At 38.7% G+C, this 17,977-nt stretch overlaps 4 protein-coding genes across 8 annotated transcripts; all 4 read left to right on the forward strand.

The window, feature by feature from the left end:
- On the forward strand, positions 1-3,713 carry LOC103319862 (uncharacterized). 4 transcript variants are annotated; one of them, XR_016124236.1, is made up of 10 exons: positions 1-174; positions 288-446; positions 519-585; positions 709-780; positions 1,709-1,912; positions 2,009-2,300; positions 2,419-2,587; positions 2,882-3,015; positions 3,100-3,254; positions 3,345-3,713. XR_016124236.1 is itself a non-coding variant. In XM_008221455.2 (7 exons), the coding sequence occupies exons 1-7, from the start codon at positions 99-101 to the stop codon at positions 2,422-2,424; spliced, it is 876 nt and encodes a 291-aa protein (XP_008219677.2). In that variant the 5' UTR covers positions 1-98; the 3' UTR covers positions 2,425-2,796. The 4 variants fall into 4 exon arrangements, 1 of the variants encoding a protein (XP_008219677.2); XR_001677427.2 differs by having other exon boundaries at positions 2,938-3,015; XR_016124237.1 differs by lacking the exon at positions 2,882-3,015.
- A 1,813-nt stretch (positions 3,714-5,526) lies between these two features.
- On the forward strand, positions 5,527-9,616 carry LOC103319936 (uncharacterized). Its single transcript, XM_089047235.1, has 2 exons — positions 5,527-8,229; positions 8,461-9,616. Exons 1-2 carry the CDS (start codon positions 5,574-5,576, stop codon positions 8,808-8,810), a joined length of 3,006 nt encoding a protein of 1,001 aa, XP_088903361.1. The 5' UTR covers positions 5,527-5,573; the 3' UTR covers positions 8,811-9,616.
- A 163-nt stretch (positions 9,617-9,779) lies between these two features.
- Positions 9,780-12,911, forward strand: LOC103319861 (uncharacterized). 2 transcript variants are annotated; one of them, XM_008221454.3, is made up of 2 exons: positions 9,780-12,189; positions 12,369-12,911. In XM_008221454.3, the coding sequence occupies exons 1-2, from the start codon at positions 9,780-9,782 to the stop codon at positions 12,689-12,691; spliced, it is 2,733 nt and encodes a 910-aa protein (XP_008219676.2). In that variant the 3' UTR covers positions 12,692-12,911. The 2 variants fall into 2 exon arrangements, with proteins under 2 accessions (XP_008219676.2, XP_088903362.1); XM_089047236.1 differs by lacking the exon at positions 12,369-12,911 and having other exon boundaries at positions 9,780-10,907; positions 11,881-12,128.
- Positions 12,912-13,647: 736 nt separating this feature from the next.
- Positions 13,648-17,738, forward strand: LOC103319934 (uncharacterized). The gene is made up of 2 exons (XM_008221523.3): positions 13,648-16,809; positions 17,053-17,738. The coding sequence occupies exons 1-2, from the start codon at positions 13,728-13,730 to the stop codon at positions 17,451-17,453; spliced, it is 3,483 nt and encodes a 1,160-aa protein (XP_008219745.2). The 5' UTR covers positions 13,648-13,727; the 3' UTR covers positions 17,454-17,738.
- The last annotated feature ends 239 nt before the right edge of the window (positions 17,739-17,977 follow it).

Consider the following 17,977-nt stretch of genomic DNA (forward strand, 5'->3'; position numbering starts at 1 on the left):
TTCACTCTCACAAAATCCCCATCTCAAATTACAAACCCTAGCGCGAGCCCTCCGCCGCAGCCTCAGACTCAGACGCTCTCAGTTTCAAGCTCTCAGAGATGTCGCACTTCGGACGATCTGGACCCCCAGATATCAGAGACACCTACTCTCTCCTCGTCCTCAACATCACGTTCCGTATATACCCTTTGGCTCTTCTCTTCCGTTCCCCTTTTCGGTTCTTCCTTGTTCAAAACCCTAACAATCTCTCTCCTTCTTCTGCTTTCTCTTTTCTGTGTGTGTTTTACTAGGAACCACCGCAGACGATCTCTTCCCGCTCTTCGACAAGTATGGCAAGGTAGTCGATGTCTTCATTCCCAGGGATCGAAGAACGGGTGATTCACGCGGCTTTGCTTTCGTTCGGTATAAGTATCAAGACGAGGCTTCAAAGGCCGTAGAGAAGCTCGACGGTTAGTTTCTTCTTCTTCTAATCATAAGGAGAAGCTAGGGTTTTGTAATTAACCAATCGATTTTGCTTTCAGGGAGAGTTGTGGATGGAAGAGAGATTATGGTTCAGTTTGCTAAATACGGCCCCAATGCTGAGCGAATGTAAGTTTTTTTTGTAATGTTATGGGTATTGAACAATTGGTTTGTTGCAAGTTATGGTCTTTTCATTGGTGAGTTGCTGTTTTATTAATTTGAAAGTTGTTGTTTTGTTTTATCAATTTCCAGCCACAAGGGTAGGGTGAGTGAATCATCTTCCAAGCTCAAATCAAGGTCCAGAAGCCGCAGCCCTCGTCCAAGGTGATATTTTTTCTTTGCTAGACTTGCATAATTAGTTGTATTCTGATCCTAAGTAGAATTTGGGTAAAGCGATGTCAAACTTTGTGGTCTAATGTAGGGTTGCTAGTCCTTTTGCAATACTGTATATCCAATTGCAGTTTCCTTCTTAATAATTTGTGAGTCGGTAGTTAGAGCCCACTGTTGCTTTAGTACATCTAGGCATTTAATTTTAGCAGCTGATGGTTCTCATTTTCCATTGATGTGGACACAGCACGTGCAGTTCAAGGGGCATTCTTTTGTAGCATAGGGTCTCTTTGTACTCATCAAAATTTTCTTTTTAGTTATTAATCCTTATCTTAGATTGTTGTTTTTCATCTTCCTACATCTTTTTTGAGGTTTTGGTGAAATTTTCTATTTTTTTTTTCAAGTGTCTTACACCTTACATCATTTTTCTTTCTCTGTTTATTTTTTCTGAGGGGCGTGGAGTGTTTTGGTGCATGAATTACCCTTTTTATATTTTATCATTTGGTTCCTAGCATAATTCCAGAGGACCCATGGCCTCTTTAACAGGGCTCAGTTGGGCTCAACCGTCTGAAATTCGAAATACCTCTTATTTCGATCCCAAACACAGCTCGTTTCATGTGTTGAATAGTAGGATTAGGTCTTTACTACTCCTTTATGCTGTATGATGCTATGGGTGGAAGATGTTGTGTTTAAGTGATTTGATTATTGCAATGGCACAGTCCACTTAAGTTTCTATTCTCACTGAACTAAATGTACATGGTTTGAGGTGTTTATTTGTAGCTGATACAACTAAATATACTTGCAACTAATTTTGTGCTTTTGAAAAGGTGTACTACTAACATGGCCTTTTTGAACTGTTACCGATTTATTTTCCAGAGTCTATTGTGGAAATTAGTCTGCAGCAACTGACCCTATAGATTTTCAGATATCGAGATGAATATAAGGATAAGGATTACAAGAGAAGTCGCAGTCGAAGTAAGGAGAGACATGGTCGTGACAGGCATCATAGGAGTGAAAGAGAGCATCGCTACAGAAGCAGGAGCCGCAGTGCAAGTCCTGATAATCATAAATCCCGCGAGAGGGGTAGATATGATGATGAGCGGCGTAGTCGGAGCCGGTCATATGGAAGGTATAAAATGTTGTTTCTCTTTCCCCCCATCTTCTATCATGAACTGTTGTGCCTTACCAAAGTGTCTTTTTGATGCAAAATGGCTGTATTCTTAAGTGCCTCTCCCGCTCGGAATGACCCTAAATCTCGGAGAAGCCCTTCTCCCCGGAGGAGCCTATCTCCCAGGAGGAGTTTATCTCCCCGGAGGAGCCTATCACCTCGGAGGAGCCCATCTCCTCGGAAAAGCCCATCTTCTCGGAGGAGCCCTTCTCCTCGTAGGACACCTTCAAGGGGTGAGAATGCTGATGGACGCAACCGGAACGAGCGCTCTGCTACCCCAAAAGATGTTTCACCACATGGTCGACGTGATGATTCTCCAAGTCTTTCCCCTCGTAAATCTGATGCTGATGTGAGCCCATACACCATGCATAGACCTTTAACTTGTTTAGCTTTGGTTGGATTGCAACATATTATTGGATAAATAAGTCTCTGCATGGGTTGTTTAGGTGGTTATTTTTGTTCTGCAGGAATGATGGACTCGAATACAAAGTGGCCTGGGATTATACTTTTGGCTCGAGCCCTTGTATCTGCGTTCGTAGTTGGGAGAAGAGTTTCATATTATGATCAACGTATTGAATGTTACATTTGACTGCACTGCAGTTTTGTTGAAGGTTAAACATTTCTTTGTTGGACTCAGTGAGTTTCTTAACTCATCTAAGTTTGATGGTAGCTTTTTGTATTCTTATTTATGGGCTGGTACAATATTAAGTGTTTGCTGTAGTTTCTATGATGGCCTTAGCAGCCCTGGCAGTGGGAGTCTTCCTATTAATATTTCACATTGCAACTTTTTAGCTTGTGTGCTTGGCCTTTTTCCTCTTTAAATATTTTATCCTTTTGATTTCTAATTACTCATATTTATTTCTAATTTTTTTTATTACCTGAATTTATACCACTTAGTTATTTTACCTTTATCTGTTTTTCTTTCTTTAGATTGAAATGTGCTATGTTCATATACTTACGATGGTCCATATACTGGCCTTATTTAGTGATGTTCGGGAAGAGTGAACATTGCTGATTGACGAGATGCTGTACTAGCTGTTGGTGCTATTTTAACTACACAAATGGTAGATGTCAATATATCATGTCCATGCTGATTGCAGTCTGGTCTTATTCCTACTTACAATGGTCCATATGCTGGCCTTATTTAGTGGTGTTCGGGAAGAGTGAACATTGCTGATTGACGAGTTGCTGTACTAGCTGTTGGTGCTATTTTTACTACACAAAGGGTAGATGTCAATTTGTCATGTTCATGCTGATTGCAGTCTGGTCTTAAGCTGTTTTGCTGTCATGAAACTCTGGTTGGGTAAGAATAAAACTCATGATTTCAGTCTAATATCCATGGGGTTCTTTCTTTTCTCTGATCACACTTATTTTGCTTTACTGTTTGTAAAAGTTTGTTCCTACAAAGGAAACGTTGATGCTGTTGCCAAAAGTTGATCGGAATTCACTTGCCATTCCATGTAGCTGATGCGGTTTAGATAAAAACACATTGACTTTTTCTCTTTTAGGTTATTTTAGGGAAGAGAAGAAAAAAGGGGTGGGGTTTGGTTATGATTTTCACCAGTTAAATGTTACTGGTCCATATTCTTGAGTCATGCCCTTGATGCAATATTGGTATATCTGGTAAATACTGCCGCAAGGTACTTGTTCAGCTGTGTGAAAGATGATTTATTTTCTGCATTGTTAAGCTTGTATAATAATTTCTGAATAAGTTATGTAATTGTAACCTTTCTTATGCCAATTTTATTTTCATTCTGTAGAACTTTTGTGTCTCGGTACCCGTATCTTAATCACTGTTTTCTGACAACTAGCCAAATTTTGGACATGTTACATGCATTTATCTCACTTTTATTTATTTTAATCGTAGAGTTTTAGATTGATCCATGAATATTTCTTGGTTGATGGTAATCATTGTTCATGACAAAATGTTGTCTTAATTAAATGTGGTCTCGGAGACCTGATTTTTACTTTATATTAAATAACTCTTTCATCTATTTCTTGTTTCCTCCTTCTCACTTGTATGACAAGTCTTCACCATTCAGATGAGTTAGCCTCTCAGATATATGACTTGGTCTTTGTCGACAGAGTTGATTAAGGTAACTTGGTCATGGATCTGGATCACGGTCAACCAAAGCTGAGGAATTTGTTTTAAGTTTAAATCAATGCCATCCCAGTTGCGCATGCTTGTTTGAGGTTGCAGTTGTAGCTATCTTAAAGCTTGCATTTGATCCTATGCAGCCAAAATTGTCTTCCTGTTTGCTAGTTTCTTTGGTCGGATAACTTAAACTATAACTCTAGTCAAAAGTCAACTTAAAATCCATGTAATATCATGTTTGTCTCGCTTTATATAAAAAAACTGATTTGGCTTGGGAAATCTTTTTAATGTTTCATGACGGAGGTGATTACGTGATATAGGACACAAGGACCCCCCCAAAAAAATCAAAAATAAGAAAAATGATACAAACATATTCCACTTTAATTTAATCTAAATTACGGAGAGAGAGATTCGAACTCAGGTACAAAATGGGGAGTATGATGACTCTAGCTAACTTGGCTAAGTCCATAATTGGATGAGGAGAGACGTTAAGGTTGTGTGTGTTTTTGGTTTGAAAACGACACGTAATTGATAAAAAAAGAATCATAAGATGTTAGACCATATAGCAAAAATACAGGTTTGGATATGAGGAACAAAAGCAAAATATTAAGATGGTTTTTTGTTGTTGTTGGTAATTTAAAATATTAAGATGTTGAATGGCAGGCAGTTGTACCTAGCTAGAAGAAAAATAAACATTATTCAATCCGACGCCCAAAAGCATAAAACAACCGTTATCTGTCCAAGATCAAAACAAATAATAGAATACTAACCTACCGACAAAGGAGCAAATGATTATATAAGCAACTAAGAAAAATTATTTACAGATAAGTAAGAGAGATTGCGTCATGTCTTAGCCCATAGATGCTGACTCCTTCTAAATAATTTCATAATCAGCAGACGACTTGTGAAGATATAGAAAATAGAAATAGGATCATGTCATCCTTTTGGAATTGATCATATTTTTATGTCCAACTAATTATGTTTTGAGTTTAACGCATAAGGGAGCTCTGCATTTGAGTTCACTAGAACGTGGCCCTGTGCGACTCGAATGCAGGATTCCCCATGTGTGTGTCTTCGGCTGGACGGGTGAGGTGGTCTGCCTGCCAAACTCAAGAAGAGGAGGAGGGTGAGTGGAGGTGAAGGTTATTTGGGATATTTAAAGGATAAAAATGGATATAATATGCTCTAATTTCCTTCTTTAGGCATGCACATTTGTAATGATTTTGTGATTTTTTTGGTTTTTCTCAGGCATTTGTAAATGCCTTTTCGAATTCGTTGGTCTGGGTCCAATATAAAATTTGATTCTGTTTGAATAAGAAGTTGTCTAATATACAGATTATAATATCCTTTAGAATATCAGCATGACATGCCACCCTTGACACTGGACTTAATAATAAGAAATTTACAAAACAACGAAAGAAGGCTTTCCAAGTTCATAAAGTCCTCTTCATCAATTTGTCAAAAGGAACAGAAGGTAGAAGAATTACAATTGAAATACCAGTGGGATCTTAAACCGTTACAAGCACCATGGGAACATCAACCTCTAAGAAGTGTTTACGCTCTCTAAGTTTCTTTATCACGTCTGTGTTTGTTTTCATTTCATCAGCAAGTCATGTTGCTTCTGCTGCTTCTCCTGCTGAAGAAGCCGGTGCGCTTCTGCAATGGAAAACCAGCCTTCAAGACCATCAGTCACGCCTAACTTCATGGACTTCTCTGCACTCTTCCAACACAACAAGTCCATGCACTTGGTTTGCCATTTCTTGCAACACTGCTATGAGTGTGATCAAAATAAACTTGACTAAGTCCGGTTTACAAGGTACGCTTTCTGGATTTTCGTTCTCGTCGTTCCCGAATCTTGAGCATTTTGATCTCAGCATGAACTCAATCTTTGGTACCATTCCACCTCAAATCAGTCAGCTCTCCAAACTAGTCTATCTTGATTTGTCGTGTAATCGGTTGAACGGTTCAGTTCCTGCTTATGTGGGAAATCTGAGCAATCTGGCTTACTTGGATCTGTGTAGGAACTATCTAAATAGTTCCATTCCCTTAGAAATAGGGAACCTTTCAAGTTTGGTGGAGCTTTATTTGAATACCAACAATCTAACAGGTTCCATCCCATCAACTCTTGTGAACTTAAAAAGGTTAAGATTGTTATACATGTATGAGAACATGCTTGCTGGCTCCATTCCCCTAGACATAGGAAACATGGTATCTCTCAGGAATATAAAACTTCACGACAACAATCTTTCTGGTGCTATCCCAGTTTCCTTATGTGACCTGAGAAACCTTACCTTGCTTGAACTCTATCGGAATAATCTTTCAGGCCCTATTCCGGAAAATATTGGAAACTTGAAGTCTCTTCTTGTTCTAAATCTAATGGAGAATAACCTCAGTGGTCCTATTCCTTTGTCAGTTGGTAATTTGAGCAAGTTACAAGTTTTATACATTCGTGACAACCCACTGTCAGGTTCCATTCCTGAAGTCATAGGAAATCTCATGAATTTGGTTGTGTTCCGAGTTGCCAGAAACAATTTAACTGGTTATTTGCCAGAGAACCTCTGCAAAGGTGGAAAGCTTAAAAATTTCACTGCAAATGGCAATAGTCTAATAGGCCGAATACCCAAAAGCTTGAGAAACTGCACAACCTTGTACAGAGTCCGACTTGATGGAAATCAAATCACTGGAAATATATCTGAAGACTTTGGTGTTTATCCAAACTTGGATTACATAAATCTAAGCGATAATAAATTTTATGGCGAAATTTCGGACAAATGGGGTAAATCTCTGCAACTAACAAATTTTGAGATTGCAGGGAACAATATCACTGGTTCCATACCACCTGACCTTGGAAACTTGACTCAACTTCATCTGCTTAATCTTTCTTCAAATCATTTAGTTGGGAAGATCCCTATGGAACTTGGAAGGCTGACTTTGCTTGTGAAGCTTATGCTGAATGGCAATCAACTTTCTGGTGGTATACCTCAAGAACTTGGATCACTAACTGACCTTGAGTATCTTGACCTGTCCACAAACAATTTGAGCTTGCCAATACCAAGTAGCCTTGGGAACTTTATGCATCTGCACCACATGAATTTGAGCAACAACATGTTGAGCCACAAAACCCCATATCAGTTGGGAATGTTACTTCAGCTGTCTGTGCTGGATTTGAGTTATAACTCTCTGGATGAAGAGATACCAACTGAGTTTTTTGGTTTGGATAGCTTGGTGACACTAAACCTCTCCCACAACAACCTCTCTGGTGGTATTCCTGGCACTTTTGATAAAATGCGTGGCTTGGAGTTCGTTGACATATCATACAATCAATTACAGGGTCCAATTCCAAACAACAAAGCATTTCAAGAGGCTCCCATTGAAGCATTCCTGGGGAACAAAGGTTTGTGTGATGCTACAGTTCTGCAGCCCTGTCCTAGCAAAAAGAGGCCTAACTCGAAAGTCAGTTTCAAAATTGTGTACTTAGTTGTGCCACCTGTGGTGGGAGCACTTCTAATTGCTTCATGTGGAATTTATATCCCTTTACTAAGAAGAAAGAAACGTCACCAAACAGAAGAATGTGACATTCCCCCCAAAGAATTTGAACTGCGTTCAATTTCGATTTTCGGTGGGAAGTTGTTATATGAAGAAATCATAAAAGCAACTGAGAATTTTGATGATTCATATTGCATTGGAAGAGGGGGAGTTGGAAGGGTTTACAAAGCAAAGCTGCCCTCAGATGACTTGGTAGCTGTAAAGAAACTCCACAGTCCATGTGATGGTGAGAGGAGCTTCCAAAAGGAGTTCTTAAATGAGGTAAGGGCATTAACTGAGATACGCCATCGAAACATTGTGAAGCTTTATGGTTTCTGTTCACATTCGCGACACTCATTTTTGGTTTATGAGTACCTTGAAAGGGGTAGCTTGTTTTCAATCTTGGCCAATGATGAGGATGCTAGTAAATTGGATTGGAGTAAAAGGGTGAATATCATTAAAGGTGTGGCTCATGGCTTATCCTACATGCACTCTGATGTGTCCCCGCCAATTGTTCATCGAGACATATCCAGCAAGAACATTTTGCTAGACGCGGAATATGAGGCTTGCATTTCAGACTTTGGCACTGCTAAGCTTCTTGAGCAGGACTCATCTAACTGGACCACCGTTGCAGGCACATTCGGATATGTAGCACCAGGTAATTTCTTGTCAAAGACTGCCATGACATGTTATCAGGCTGTCTATCTGAACTACACAATCAAATAAGAATCCACCTAATCAAATGATAGTTCAGATCGACAATCTGACACATAACATGCTACATTATTCTACATAAGATCAGCTCTTGCGTACCTAACCTGTTGTACTCTTAAAAGAAAACAAAAAGACTATTTGACATTTATAACTTTTGTGTTTTCCCTTTTGTCAGAGTTTGCTTATACATTGAAGGTGACTGAGAAATGTGACGTCTACAGCTTTGGAGTGTTAGCACTTGAAGTGATTAAAGGACAGTACCCGAATAATATTCTAATAGGGTCTTTGTTGTCACCAGCGTTAAGCAGAGAAGGCAAAATTCCGGTGGAATTGCTGGATGGTCGCCTTCCACCACCCACAGATAAAGTTCTGGATGAAATTTTTACTATCTTGAAGCTAGCTGTTCCATGCTTACATGCCAATCCAAAATTTAGGCCTAGCATGCTTGACGCTTCTCAGATTATAACACTAGAATTCTCCCAGATTGAGAATGACAGACAGAGGGCTGAATTTATGTTTGGTTGAGGCATTTGGAGAGGATATGAACTTGGATCATCTCCTTCAATTTGTATAGGCTAGATGTAGCTACCAATTAACTGAACTCTCTGTTTGTGTATAGACAGAATTTTGGTAAACACCCTCTTGCATGTTGTATAAATAAAACGAATATCTTATAAAAGTATTCAGAGATGTAATTCTGGTGTTTGGTGATAATTTTTTCTATGAGAATAATAAACTCTTACCAGAAAATATAAGCAGAAGATTGGAGAATCATTAATTGATTTTTCAACTTCTGAAAATAATAGTAAATACTCAAAATTTAAGAGCCATTTGATGCCTCTCAACTTGATGAGAAAAACGACACAAGTGCTGACTTTCATTTTTGGACATTTTGGAAGTCTGCGGTTAGCTTTCTGTCCCTACACATAGACAAAGTCAAAAATCACTACTTCAAATTTACAGAAACTTAAAGTAGAAAGCAAACAGAGAGAGAAACATGAAGAATAAAAAGTAGGAGAGAAGGAAATTATGATTGAATCTCACTCTGATAAGGATAGCTGGGCTAGTGGTTGTGACTTGTGTGAGTGCTCAGCCTTCAGTCCTTCTCTTCTCCTTTATATACCGATCGCTGCATGATTGCAGCTAAGTGTGAAAAGGGCCTTGTCCTGCTGGAGGTGCTAGAAAAATGGTGCGGTCAATTGTAGGCCATTGTTTATCCTCTATCAAAATATCATGATCAGATGGGACCAAATGGCATATTATTCTTATGTAATTTCAACAAGAAAGTTCAGGGGTTGAAATGTAATAACAATTTGTGGAAGAGAAAAAAACAGACATTCCCAAAGACTTGTCAATCTTTGACTGAAGTGTTTTTCAAATTCCTCAGCACACCATCTTGAGTTTTCCATCTTCATCTAAACAGGACCATAGAAAGAGACCGTGTTGCAGATAAAGCCTCAAGCTCTAGATAGTGTTGTTTCTCAAACAAAAGCCATGAGAGCTTCAACTTATGATAAGGTATGCTCTCTAGCTTATTGCCTTATCTTGTATGTTCAGCTGGTTTCATCATCAACCATTGTTTTTGCTTCTGCTATTTCTACTGAAACAGATGCTCTTCTCAAATGGAAAGCCAGCATTGAAAACCAAACCCAGCTCCAAAATCTAACCTCATGGACTTATCTTCCAAGTAACAATGCCATCAATTCTTCAAGCAATTCAGAAGCAAATGAAAATCCATGTAATATTTGGAGTGGGATTTCCTGCAACACTGCTGGAAGTATCAGCAAGATAAACCTTACCAAGTCTGGTTTACAAGGTACACTGCATGAATTTTCATTCTTGTCCTTTCCCAATGTTGAATATATTGATCTTAGCAGGAATAAGATATATGGTGCCATCCCACCTCAAATCAGCTCCCTCTCCAAACTCATCTATCTTGATCTCTCAGATAATAAGTTGTCAGGAAAAATCCCACCAGAAATTGGTTTCCTAACAAATCTTCAGAATCTGTACCTATATACAAACAAGCTAAATGGCTCAGTTCCTCAAGAAATAGGCCAGCTTAAGTCTCTTGTTGTTCTAAATCTCATGGAGAATAGACTCAGTGGTCCTCTTCCCATGTCAATTGGTAATTTGAGCAAATTACAATTTATACAACTACGCGATAACCAACTCTCAGGTTCCATTCCTCAAGTGATAGAAAATCTCATGAATTTGGTTGTGCTGAGACTTGCCAGAAACAACTTCACTGGTCATTTGCCACAGAACCTTTGCCGAGGTGCATTGCTTGCAAATTTCACTGCAAATGGCAATCGTCTCATAGGTCGAATCCCTGAAAGCTTGAGAAACTGCACAACCTTATACAGATTCCGCCTCGATGGAAACCAACTCACTGGAAATATATCTGAAGATTTTGGTGTTTATCCGAACTTGGATTACATAAATCTAAGCAACAATAGATTTTATGGTGAACTTTCACATAAATGGGGGAGGTCTCTGCAGCTAACAAACCTTGAGATTGCAGGGAACAATATTACTGGCTCCATACCACCTGAGATTGGAAACTTGACTCAACTGCATTTGCTTAATCTTTCTTCAAATCATTTAGTTGGGAAGATCCCTATGGAATTTGGAAGGCTGACTTCTTTGGTGAAGCTTATATTGAATAACAATCAGCTTTCTGGTGGTATACCTCAAGAACTTGGATCATTGACTGACCTTGAGTATCTTGACCTGTCCACTAACAAATTGAGCCAGTCAATTCCAAGTAGCCTAGGGAATTTTGTGAAAATGCACCACATGAATTTGAGCTACAACAAGTTGAGCCATGGAACCCCAACTAAGTTGGGTAGGTTAGCACAGCTGTCCGTGCTAGATTTGAGTCATAATTCTCTTGCTGAAGAGATACCAACTGAATTTAGCAAGTTGGGTAGCTTGGTGACACTAAATCTCTCCCACAATAACCTCTCTGGTGTTATTCCAGAGAATTTTATGGAACTTCGTGGCTTGGAGTTTGTCGACATATCCTACAATCAATTAAGGGGTCCTATTCCACACAACAAAGCATTTCAAGAGGCTCCCATAGAAGCATTGCAAGGGAACAAAGCTTTGTGTGGCAATGTTACAGGTCTACACCCCTGCAATAATAGTCCTGTTGAAAAGAAGCATAACTCAAAAATTGGTTTCAAAGTTGTGTACTGCTTGATCATGCTTCCTGTGTTGGGAGCATTTATGCTTACTTTCTATGGAATTTTTATCACTTCGCGAAGAAAAAGGGAAAGCCAACAAGAAGAACAAAGTGACATTCACCCAAAAGAATTCGAATTGCGTGCAATATCAATCTTTGATGGAAAAGTATTGTATGAAGAAATTATAAGAGCGACTGAGGATTTTGATGCTGCATATTGCATTGGGAGGGGGGCAGTTGGAAGCGTATACAAAGCAAAGCTGCCCTCAGATGACTTGGTAGCTGTCAAGAAATTCCACATTCCATGTGATGGTGTGTGGAGAAAAGAATTCTTAAACGAGGTAAGGGCATTAACTGAGATACGCCATCGAAACATTGTCAAACATTATGGTTTCTGTTCACATGCACGGCACTCGTTTTTGGTTTACGAGTACCTTGAAAGGGGTAGTTTGTTTTCAATCTTGTGCAATGATGAAGAAGCTAGGAAATTGGATTGGATTAAAAGGGTGAACATCATTAAAGGTGTGGCTCATGGTTTATCCTATATGCACCATGATGTATCTCTGCCAATTGTTCATCGAGACATATCCAGCAAGAACATTTTGCTAGACACTGAATATGAGGCTCGCATTTCAGACTTCGGAACTGCTAAGATTCTAGATTATGAATCATCAAACTGGACTGCGGTTGTAGGCACAATTGGATACATAGCACCAGGTACAATTCAACATCTTGTGTTGTTTTCATCAGCTGGTTTGGATTTACATTCTTGGCAACATAATATGTCACATACTGTCTGACTTGAGAGCATTTCCCCTGTATACATTGTTTTCTTAACTTCTCATATGAGCATCTCTCTCCTAAAATAGAAAACTTATGCTTACCCTTTTTGGCAGAGCTTGCTTACACATTGAAGGTGACAGAGAAATGTGACGTCTACAGTTTTGGGGTGTTAGCTCTTGAAGTGATTAAAGGAAAGTACCCTAGCAATCTAGTGGGGTCTGCATTGTCATCTGCAATCCGGGGAGGCAAAATGTTGGGGGATGTGTTGGACGATCGCCTTGCACATCCCACTGGTAAAATTCTGGATGAAGTTGTTACCATCCTAAAGCTAGCAGTTGCATGCTTACATGAAAATCCAGAGTTAAGGCCTACCATGCATGACATTTCTTGTAACAATACAAATCTCCCATACACAGAAACACAAATAGATGGTTAACTTGAGTTTAGTTGAAACATTTAAACAGAAGGATGTTAAAGCCATTTTTTGTATCTTAACCAGCTGCCACCAAATCATTGTAATTACTAATATTTAGGCTTTGTGAGTTCTTCATTTTGTTGTAATCATATATACAGGCTCTCCTTGAGAGATGGATAACAAGCAATAATTCTTTTCGTACATGGTATGACATCAGATTTGAGCATTTTTCGTCACCAAATTGCCTATCGTTATCGTATTAGTTTCGTTTCCTTTTCAATGATAAAATGTGCTGTTTGCATGCATACAACATCAAATTGACCGGAAGTGTTGACGATGGAGGAAGAAACCTTTAAAGTTAGAAGTCTTAACTCTGAATCTCAAAGTCTACTGTGAATTTAATATGCAAACAGAGAGTAATAGAAAATGGCATATCATTGTTACCAAAACAAAAACAATGAAATCTTCAACTTATTATGACCAAGTATGCTCTGCTCTCTAGCCTGCACTCTTCTTGTTTTCAAGAAGACTGAAATGTTGGGCTACCCTTTTCTGCCATACTTTTGCAAGGGGGTTCTGGTTTTTAGCAAGTTCAAATATTGCCTTTCCCAAGTGCTTGCTTTTTTCAAAGAGATGAACAATATATGTGGTAGTATAATTGAAATTATCAACCTCCGAATTTCTTGTTAATCAAGCATGCCCTTATGTCAATACACTAATTTATTAGTAATTTGGTACAAGCAGCATAGAGTATATATAAAAGAACCACCAGCTATAATTGAACTTTCAAATTGATTTGACTATGACTTCTTTATATATTTTTGCTTGGTTTGACACTGTACACGTAGCCGGTAAGTCAGTATCTCCTCACATGTGAAATAATTTGTGTACATTCAAATTTGAAGATAAGAAACAAAGACTTTGACTAAAAGTGTCTGAAGAAAATTCCAAATGGGAAATAAAATAAATCATTAAGAGGAAGAGAGTTTTCAAGCCTGTGATGCCTCACGTCTATAACGCATCAATGAACAAAAAGCCCTGAAATTGAGAAAAAACCATGAGATTTTTAACTTGCTATGATAAACTAAGCTCTCTAGCTTATTGTCTTATCTTGTTGTATGTTCAGCTTATTGCCTCTGGTTCTGATGAAGCAGAGGCTCTCCTCAAATGGAAAGCCACCTTCCAAAATCAAACCCAGCTGCAAAATCTAACCTCATGGACTTACCCTCCCAGTAATGTCAATTCCACCAACTCTTCTGGCAATCCGTGCAATATGTGGACTGGTATTTCATGCAACACAGCTGGAAGTGTCAACAGGATAAACCTTACCAATTCTGGTTTACAAGGTACGTTACACGAATTCGCTTTCTCGTCTTTCCCTAATCTTGAATATATTGACCTCAGCATCAATAAATTCTTGGGTTTCATCCCACCTCAAATCAGTTCCCTCTCCAAACTCATTCACCTTGATCTCTCTTCTAATCAGTTTTCTGGGAAAATCCCATCAGAAATCGGTCTCCTTACAAATCTTAAGTTCCTGAAACTACATGAAAATAAGTTAAATGGCTCAATTCCTCAAGAACTTGGCCAGCTTAACTTTCTTAATGTACTTGCCATGTCCACCAATAATCTAGAGGGCTTAGTTCCTGCTTCTCTGGGTAGTATGAGTTACCTGACTTCTCTGCATCTTTTTGACAATCACCTTTCTGGTTCCATTCCTCCAGAACTTGGAAATCTTTCTAATTTGGTTGAACTCTACATGGACACCAACAATTTCACCGGTCCTATTCCTCGAACTTTTGGAAACTTAAAAAAGCTGACCATGTTGCATTTGTTCAACAATCAACTTTCTGGTTCTATCCCTTCAGAAATAGGAAATTTGAAGCCTCTAATGGAATTACTCTTATACAGAAACAATCTTTCTGGTTCAATCCCAACACATTTAGGTTATCTGGCAAACCTTACCCTTCTCTTTCTCGATGAAAATAAGCTTTCCGGTACAATTCCTAAAGAGATAGGGAACCTGAAATCTGTTCTGGAAGTACACTTGAGCAAAAACTACTTAACAGGTCCTATCCCTCCAATTTTTGGTAACTTAAGAAAGCTAAAAGTGCTATACTTGTTCGACTGTCAACTTTCTGGTATCATACCTTCAGAAATAGGAAACTTGAAGTCTCTAGTAGAATTATTCCTTTACAGGAACAATCTTTCTGGTTCAATCCCGGCATGGATTGGTGATATGAGAAATCTTACACATGTCAATCTGTTTGGAAATAAACTTTCCGGGGCTATTCCTAAGGAGGTTGGGAACTTGAAATCTATGGTGGATCTAGACTTGAGCCAGAATCAACTCAGCGGTTCAATTCCCACTTCATTTGGTGGTTTGAGAAACTTGGAAGTCTTATCCCTCCGTGACAACCAACTCTCTGGTTCAGTCCCCCAAGAGATAGAAAATCTAGTGAAGTTGACTCTGTTGTATTTAGATACTAACCAGTTTTCTGGTTATTTGCCCCAAAATATTTGCCAAGGTGGATCACTCACAGAATTTACAGCAAACAACAACCATTTTGTTGGTCCAATCCCCAAAAGCTTAAAAACCTGCACCACCTTATCCTTTGTCCGCCTTAGTTGGAACCAGTTGACAGGCAATATATCCGAAGACCTTGGTGTTTATCCGAATCTTCAATCTATGGATCTAAGCCATAATAACTTAAATGGTGAAATCTCACATAAATGGGGACAATGTGCACAATTAACAACCCTACTAATTGCAGGAAACAACCTTACCGGCAGTATACCACCTGAGATTGGCAATGCAACCCTAATTCATGAACTTGATATTTCTTCAAATAGTTTAGTTGGGATGATCCCACAAGAATTTTGGAGACTGACTTCTTTGGTGAAGCTGATGTTGCAGGGGAATCAACTTTCAGGTTGTATACCTTCCGAATTCGGATCACTGATTGATCTCGAATATCTTGACCTATCCACAAACAAGTTCGATGAGTCAATACCTAGCACTATAAGTGACTTGTACAGATTACACTACCTGAATTTGAGCAACAACAAGTTTAGTCAAGGAATTCCTTTTCAGTTGGGAAAGCTAGTTCACTTGTCCCAACTAGATTTAAGTCATAACTTGCTTGAAGGTAAGATACCTTCAGAAATAAGCAACATGGAGAGTTTGGAGATGCTCAACCTTTCCCACAATAATCTTTCTGGCTTTATTCCAATGAGTTTTGAAGACATGAATGGGTTGTCGTATGTTGACATATCCTACAATGACTTGGAGGGTCCCCTGCCCAACAGCAGTGCATTTCGGAATGCTCTTCCAGAAGCATTGCAGGGGAACAAAGGACTGTGCGGCAACATTGGAGCTCTGAAATCCTGCAAACATAACTCCAAAAAGGACCATAAAGTCATATTTTTAATCTTGTTCCCTCTTCTCGGAGCACTTGTACTTCTACTTGCTTTCTTTATGTTTGCTTTTCTGATAGCAAGAAGAAAGAAAAATCAAACTCTGGAACAAAACGATGACATGCTTGAAGAAATTTCTTTTTCAATTTTAGATTTTGATGGAAAAACAATGTATGAGGAAATCATAAGGGCGACAGAAGATTTTGATTCCATATATTGCATTGGGATGGGAGGACATGGAAGTGTATACAGAGCAACTTTGTCATCTGGCAACATGGTAGCCGTGAAGAAACTCCATCTTCTCCACAATGGCGAGAATAATTTTCAGAAGGAATTCTTCAATGAAATAAGAGCACTAACTGAGATACGACACAGGAACATTATGAAGCTTCATGGTTTCTGTTCACATAAACGACATTCATTTTTGGTGTATGAGTATCTCGAAAGGGGTAGCTTGGCCACAATGCTGAGCAATGATCATGAAGCTAAAGAATTAGGGTGGAGTAAAAGGGTGAATATTGTTAAAGGTTTAGCTCATGCCTTGTCCTACATGCACCACGATTGCTTGCCACCAATTGTACATCGTGACATATCAAGCAAGAATGTTTTGCTGGATTCTGAATATGAGGCCTGTGTTTCAGATTTTGGCACTGCAAAGTTTTTAAATCCAGACTCAACTAATTGGAGTGCTCTTGCAGGCACGTATGGATATATAGCACCAGGTAATGTTGAAACATTTTTTCTCTTATTTGAACACTTATCACCGATTCTTTTTCTTGCATGGTTAAACCCAATTTGTTAATCGAACAGGACATTTGAACTGTACCATCGTAATTAAAGTAAAAGTATTGAACCTGGTAGCAAATTAGCAATAGGTACTTTAATCATTTCATATCACAAAATGTTTTGAACACCGAAGTTTTTGATATACTAATAATGCCACTGCTACGAGATTTTCTAAGCAGAGCTTGCTTATACAATGGAAGTGAATGAGAAATGCGACGTGTATAGCTTCGGAGTAGTAACGTTGGAACTGATTATGGGAAGGCATCCAGGAGATCTGTTGTCATCTTTATCATCTGCGTCTTTGTTGTCATCTTCATCATCTGCATTACCTGCACATCAAATGCCAATGGAGGATATTTTGGACCAGCGCATTCCCCCCCCTACACATCAAGAAGCAGGGGAAGTGGTCTCTCTAGTGCAGATAGCTTTTGCATGCTTGAATCCCAGTCCTCCATCTCGTCCAACAATGAAACAAGTTTCTCAACACCTCTCAACTCAGAGGCTGCATTTGTCCAAGTCAGTGCATATGATAACATGTGGTGAATTGCTTGCTCTCGACGGTTTTACAACCCGAGGGTAAGTTTCTACATGTTAAATGCTTTCAATTATCTCCACCACCACTCGTCATGCTCATTCGCCTATCATGCCTTTATAATTTCTTTGACATTATTTGATTGATTAATTTGAATAAACACCATATTAACTCTGTGTTTGCCCTCTGACTGTTTCTTCTAACCTTCTTAGATGTTCCCTTGTAGCAATGTATTTGAAGCCTACTTTTGTGCCACTCATTATTTTGAAGGAAGGAAAAAAAGGTGTAACAACATAAGTTAATATTTATAATCACTTTGTCAGTTCAATTTTATGTTTGAAGAGCAGTAATTATAGGAAAATCAGATATTTATCTGGCTTTATCCTCAGACAAAATACCAAATTGTCATATCCCAGAAGAGAAGAACGACCCCTCAAGGCTCAAAATTGACACCAACCAAAATTAACAATGAACAAGACAATACAACAACGGTGTTCCTCTCAGAAAACTGAAAGTAGTGTTTTTCACGAGTGCAATGTCACAATAAAAGCAACGAACAGATTCACATTCTT

This window comes from Prunus mume, linkage group LG2, assembly GCF_029339155.1.
Source record: "Prunus mume cultivar Tortuosa linkage group LG2, ASM2933915v1, whole genome shotgun sequence".
NCBI classification, from domain to species: domain Eukaryota; kingdom Viridiplantae; phylum Streptophyta; class Magnoliopsida; order Rosales; family Rosaceae; genus Prunus; species Prunus mume.

Excerpts from the sequence above, each read along its gene's own strand:
- LOC103319862 (XM_008221455.2), top strand. The coding sequence starts at position 99 with ATGTCGCACTTCGGACGATCTGGACCCCCAGATATCAGAGACACCTAC. Across the intron at positions 447-518 it reads GGCCGTAGAGAAGCTCGACG|GGAGAGTTGTGGATGGAAGA; the intron begins GTTAGTTTCTTC and ends TTTTGCTTTCAG. Across the intron at positions 1,913-2,008 it reads CGGAGCCGGTCATATGGAAG|TGCCTCTCCCGCTCGGAATG; the intron begins GTATAAAATGTT and ends TGTATTCTTAAG.
- LOC103319936 (XM_089047235.1), top strand. The coding sequence starts at position 5,574 with ATGGGAACATCAACCTCTAAGAAGTGTTTACGCTCTCTAAGTTTCTTT. Across the intron at positions 8,230-8,460 it reads ATTCGGATATGTAGCACCAG|AGTTTGCTTATACATTGAAG; the intron begins GTAATTTCTTGT and ends CCCTTTTGTCAG.
- LOC103319861 (XM_008221454.3), top strand. The coding sequence starts at position 9,780 with ATGAGAGCTTCAACTTATGATAAGGTATGCTCTCTAGCTTATTGCCTT. Across the intron at positions 12,190-12,368 it reads AATTGGATACATAGCACCAG|AGCTTGCTTACACATTGAAG; the intron begins GTACAATTCAAC and ends CCTTTTTGGCAG.
- LOC103319934 (XM_008221523.3), top strand. The coding sequence starts at position 13,728 with ATGAGATTTTTAACTTGCTATGATAAACTAAGCTCTCTAGCTTATTGT. Across the intron at positions 16,810-17,052 it reads GTATGGATATATAGCACCAG|AGCTTGCTTATACAATGGAA; the intron begins GTAATGTTGAAA and ends TTTTCTAAGCAG.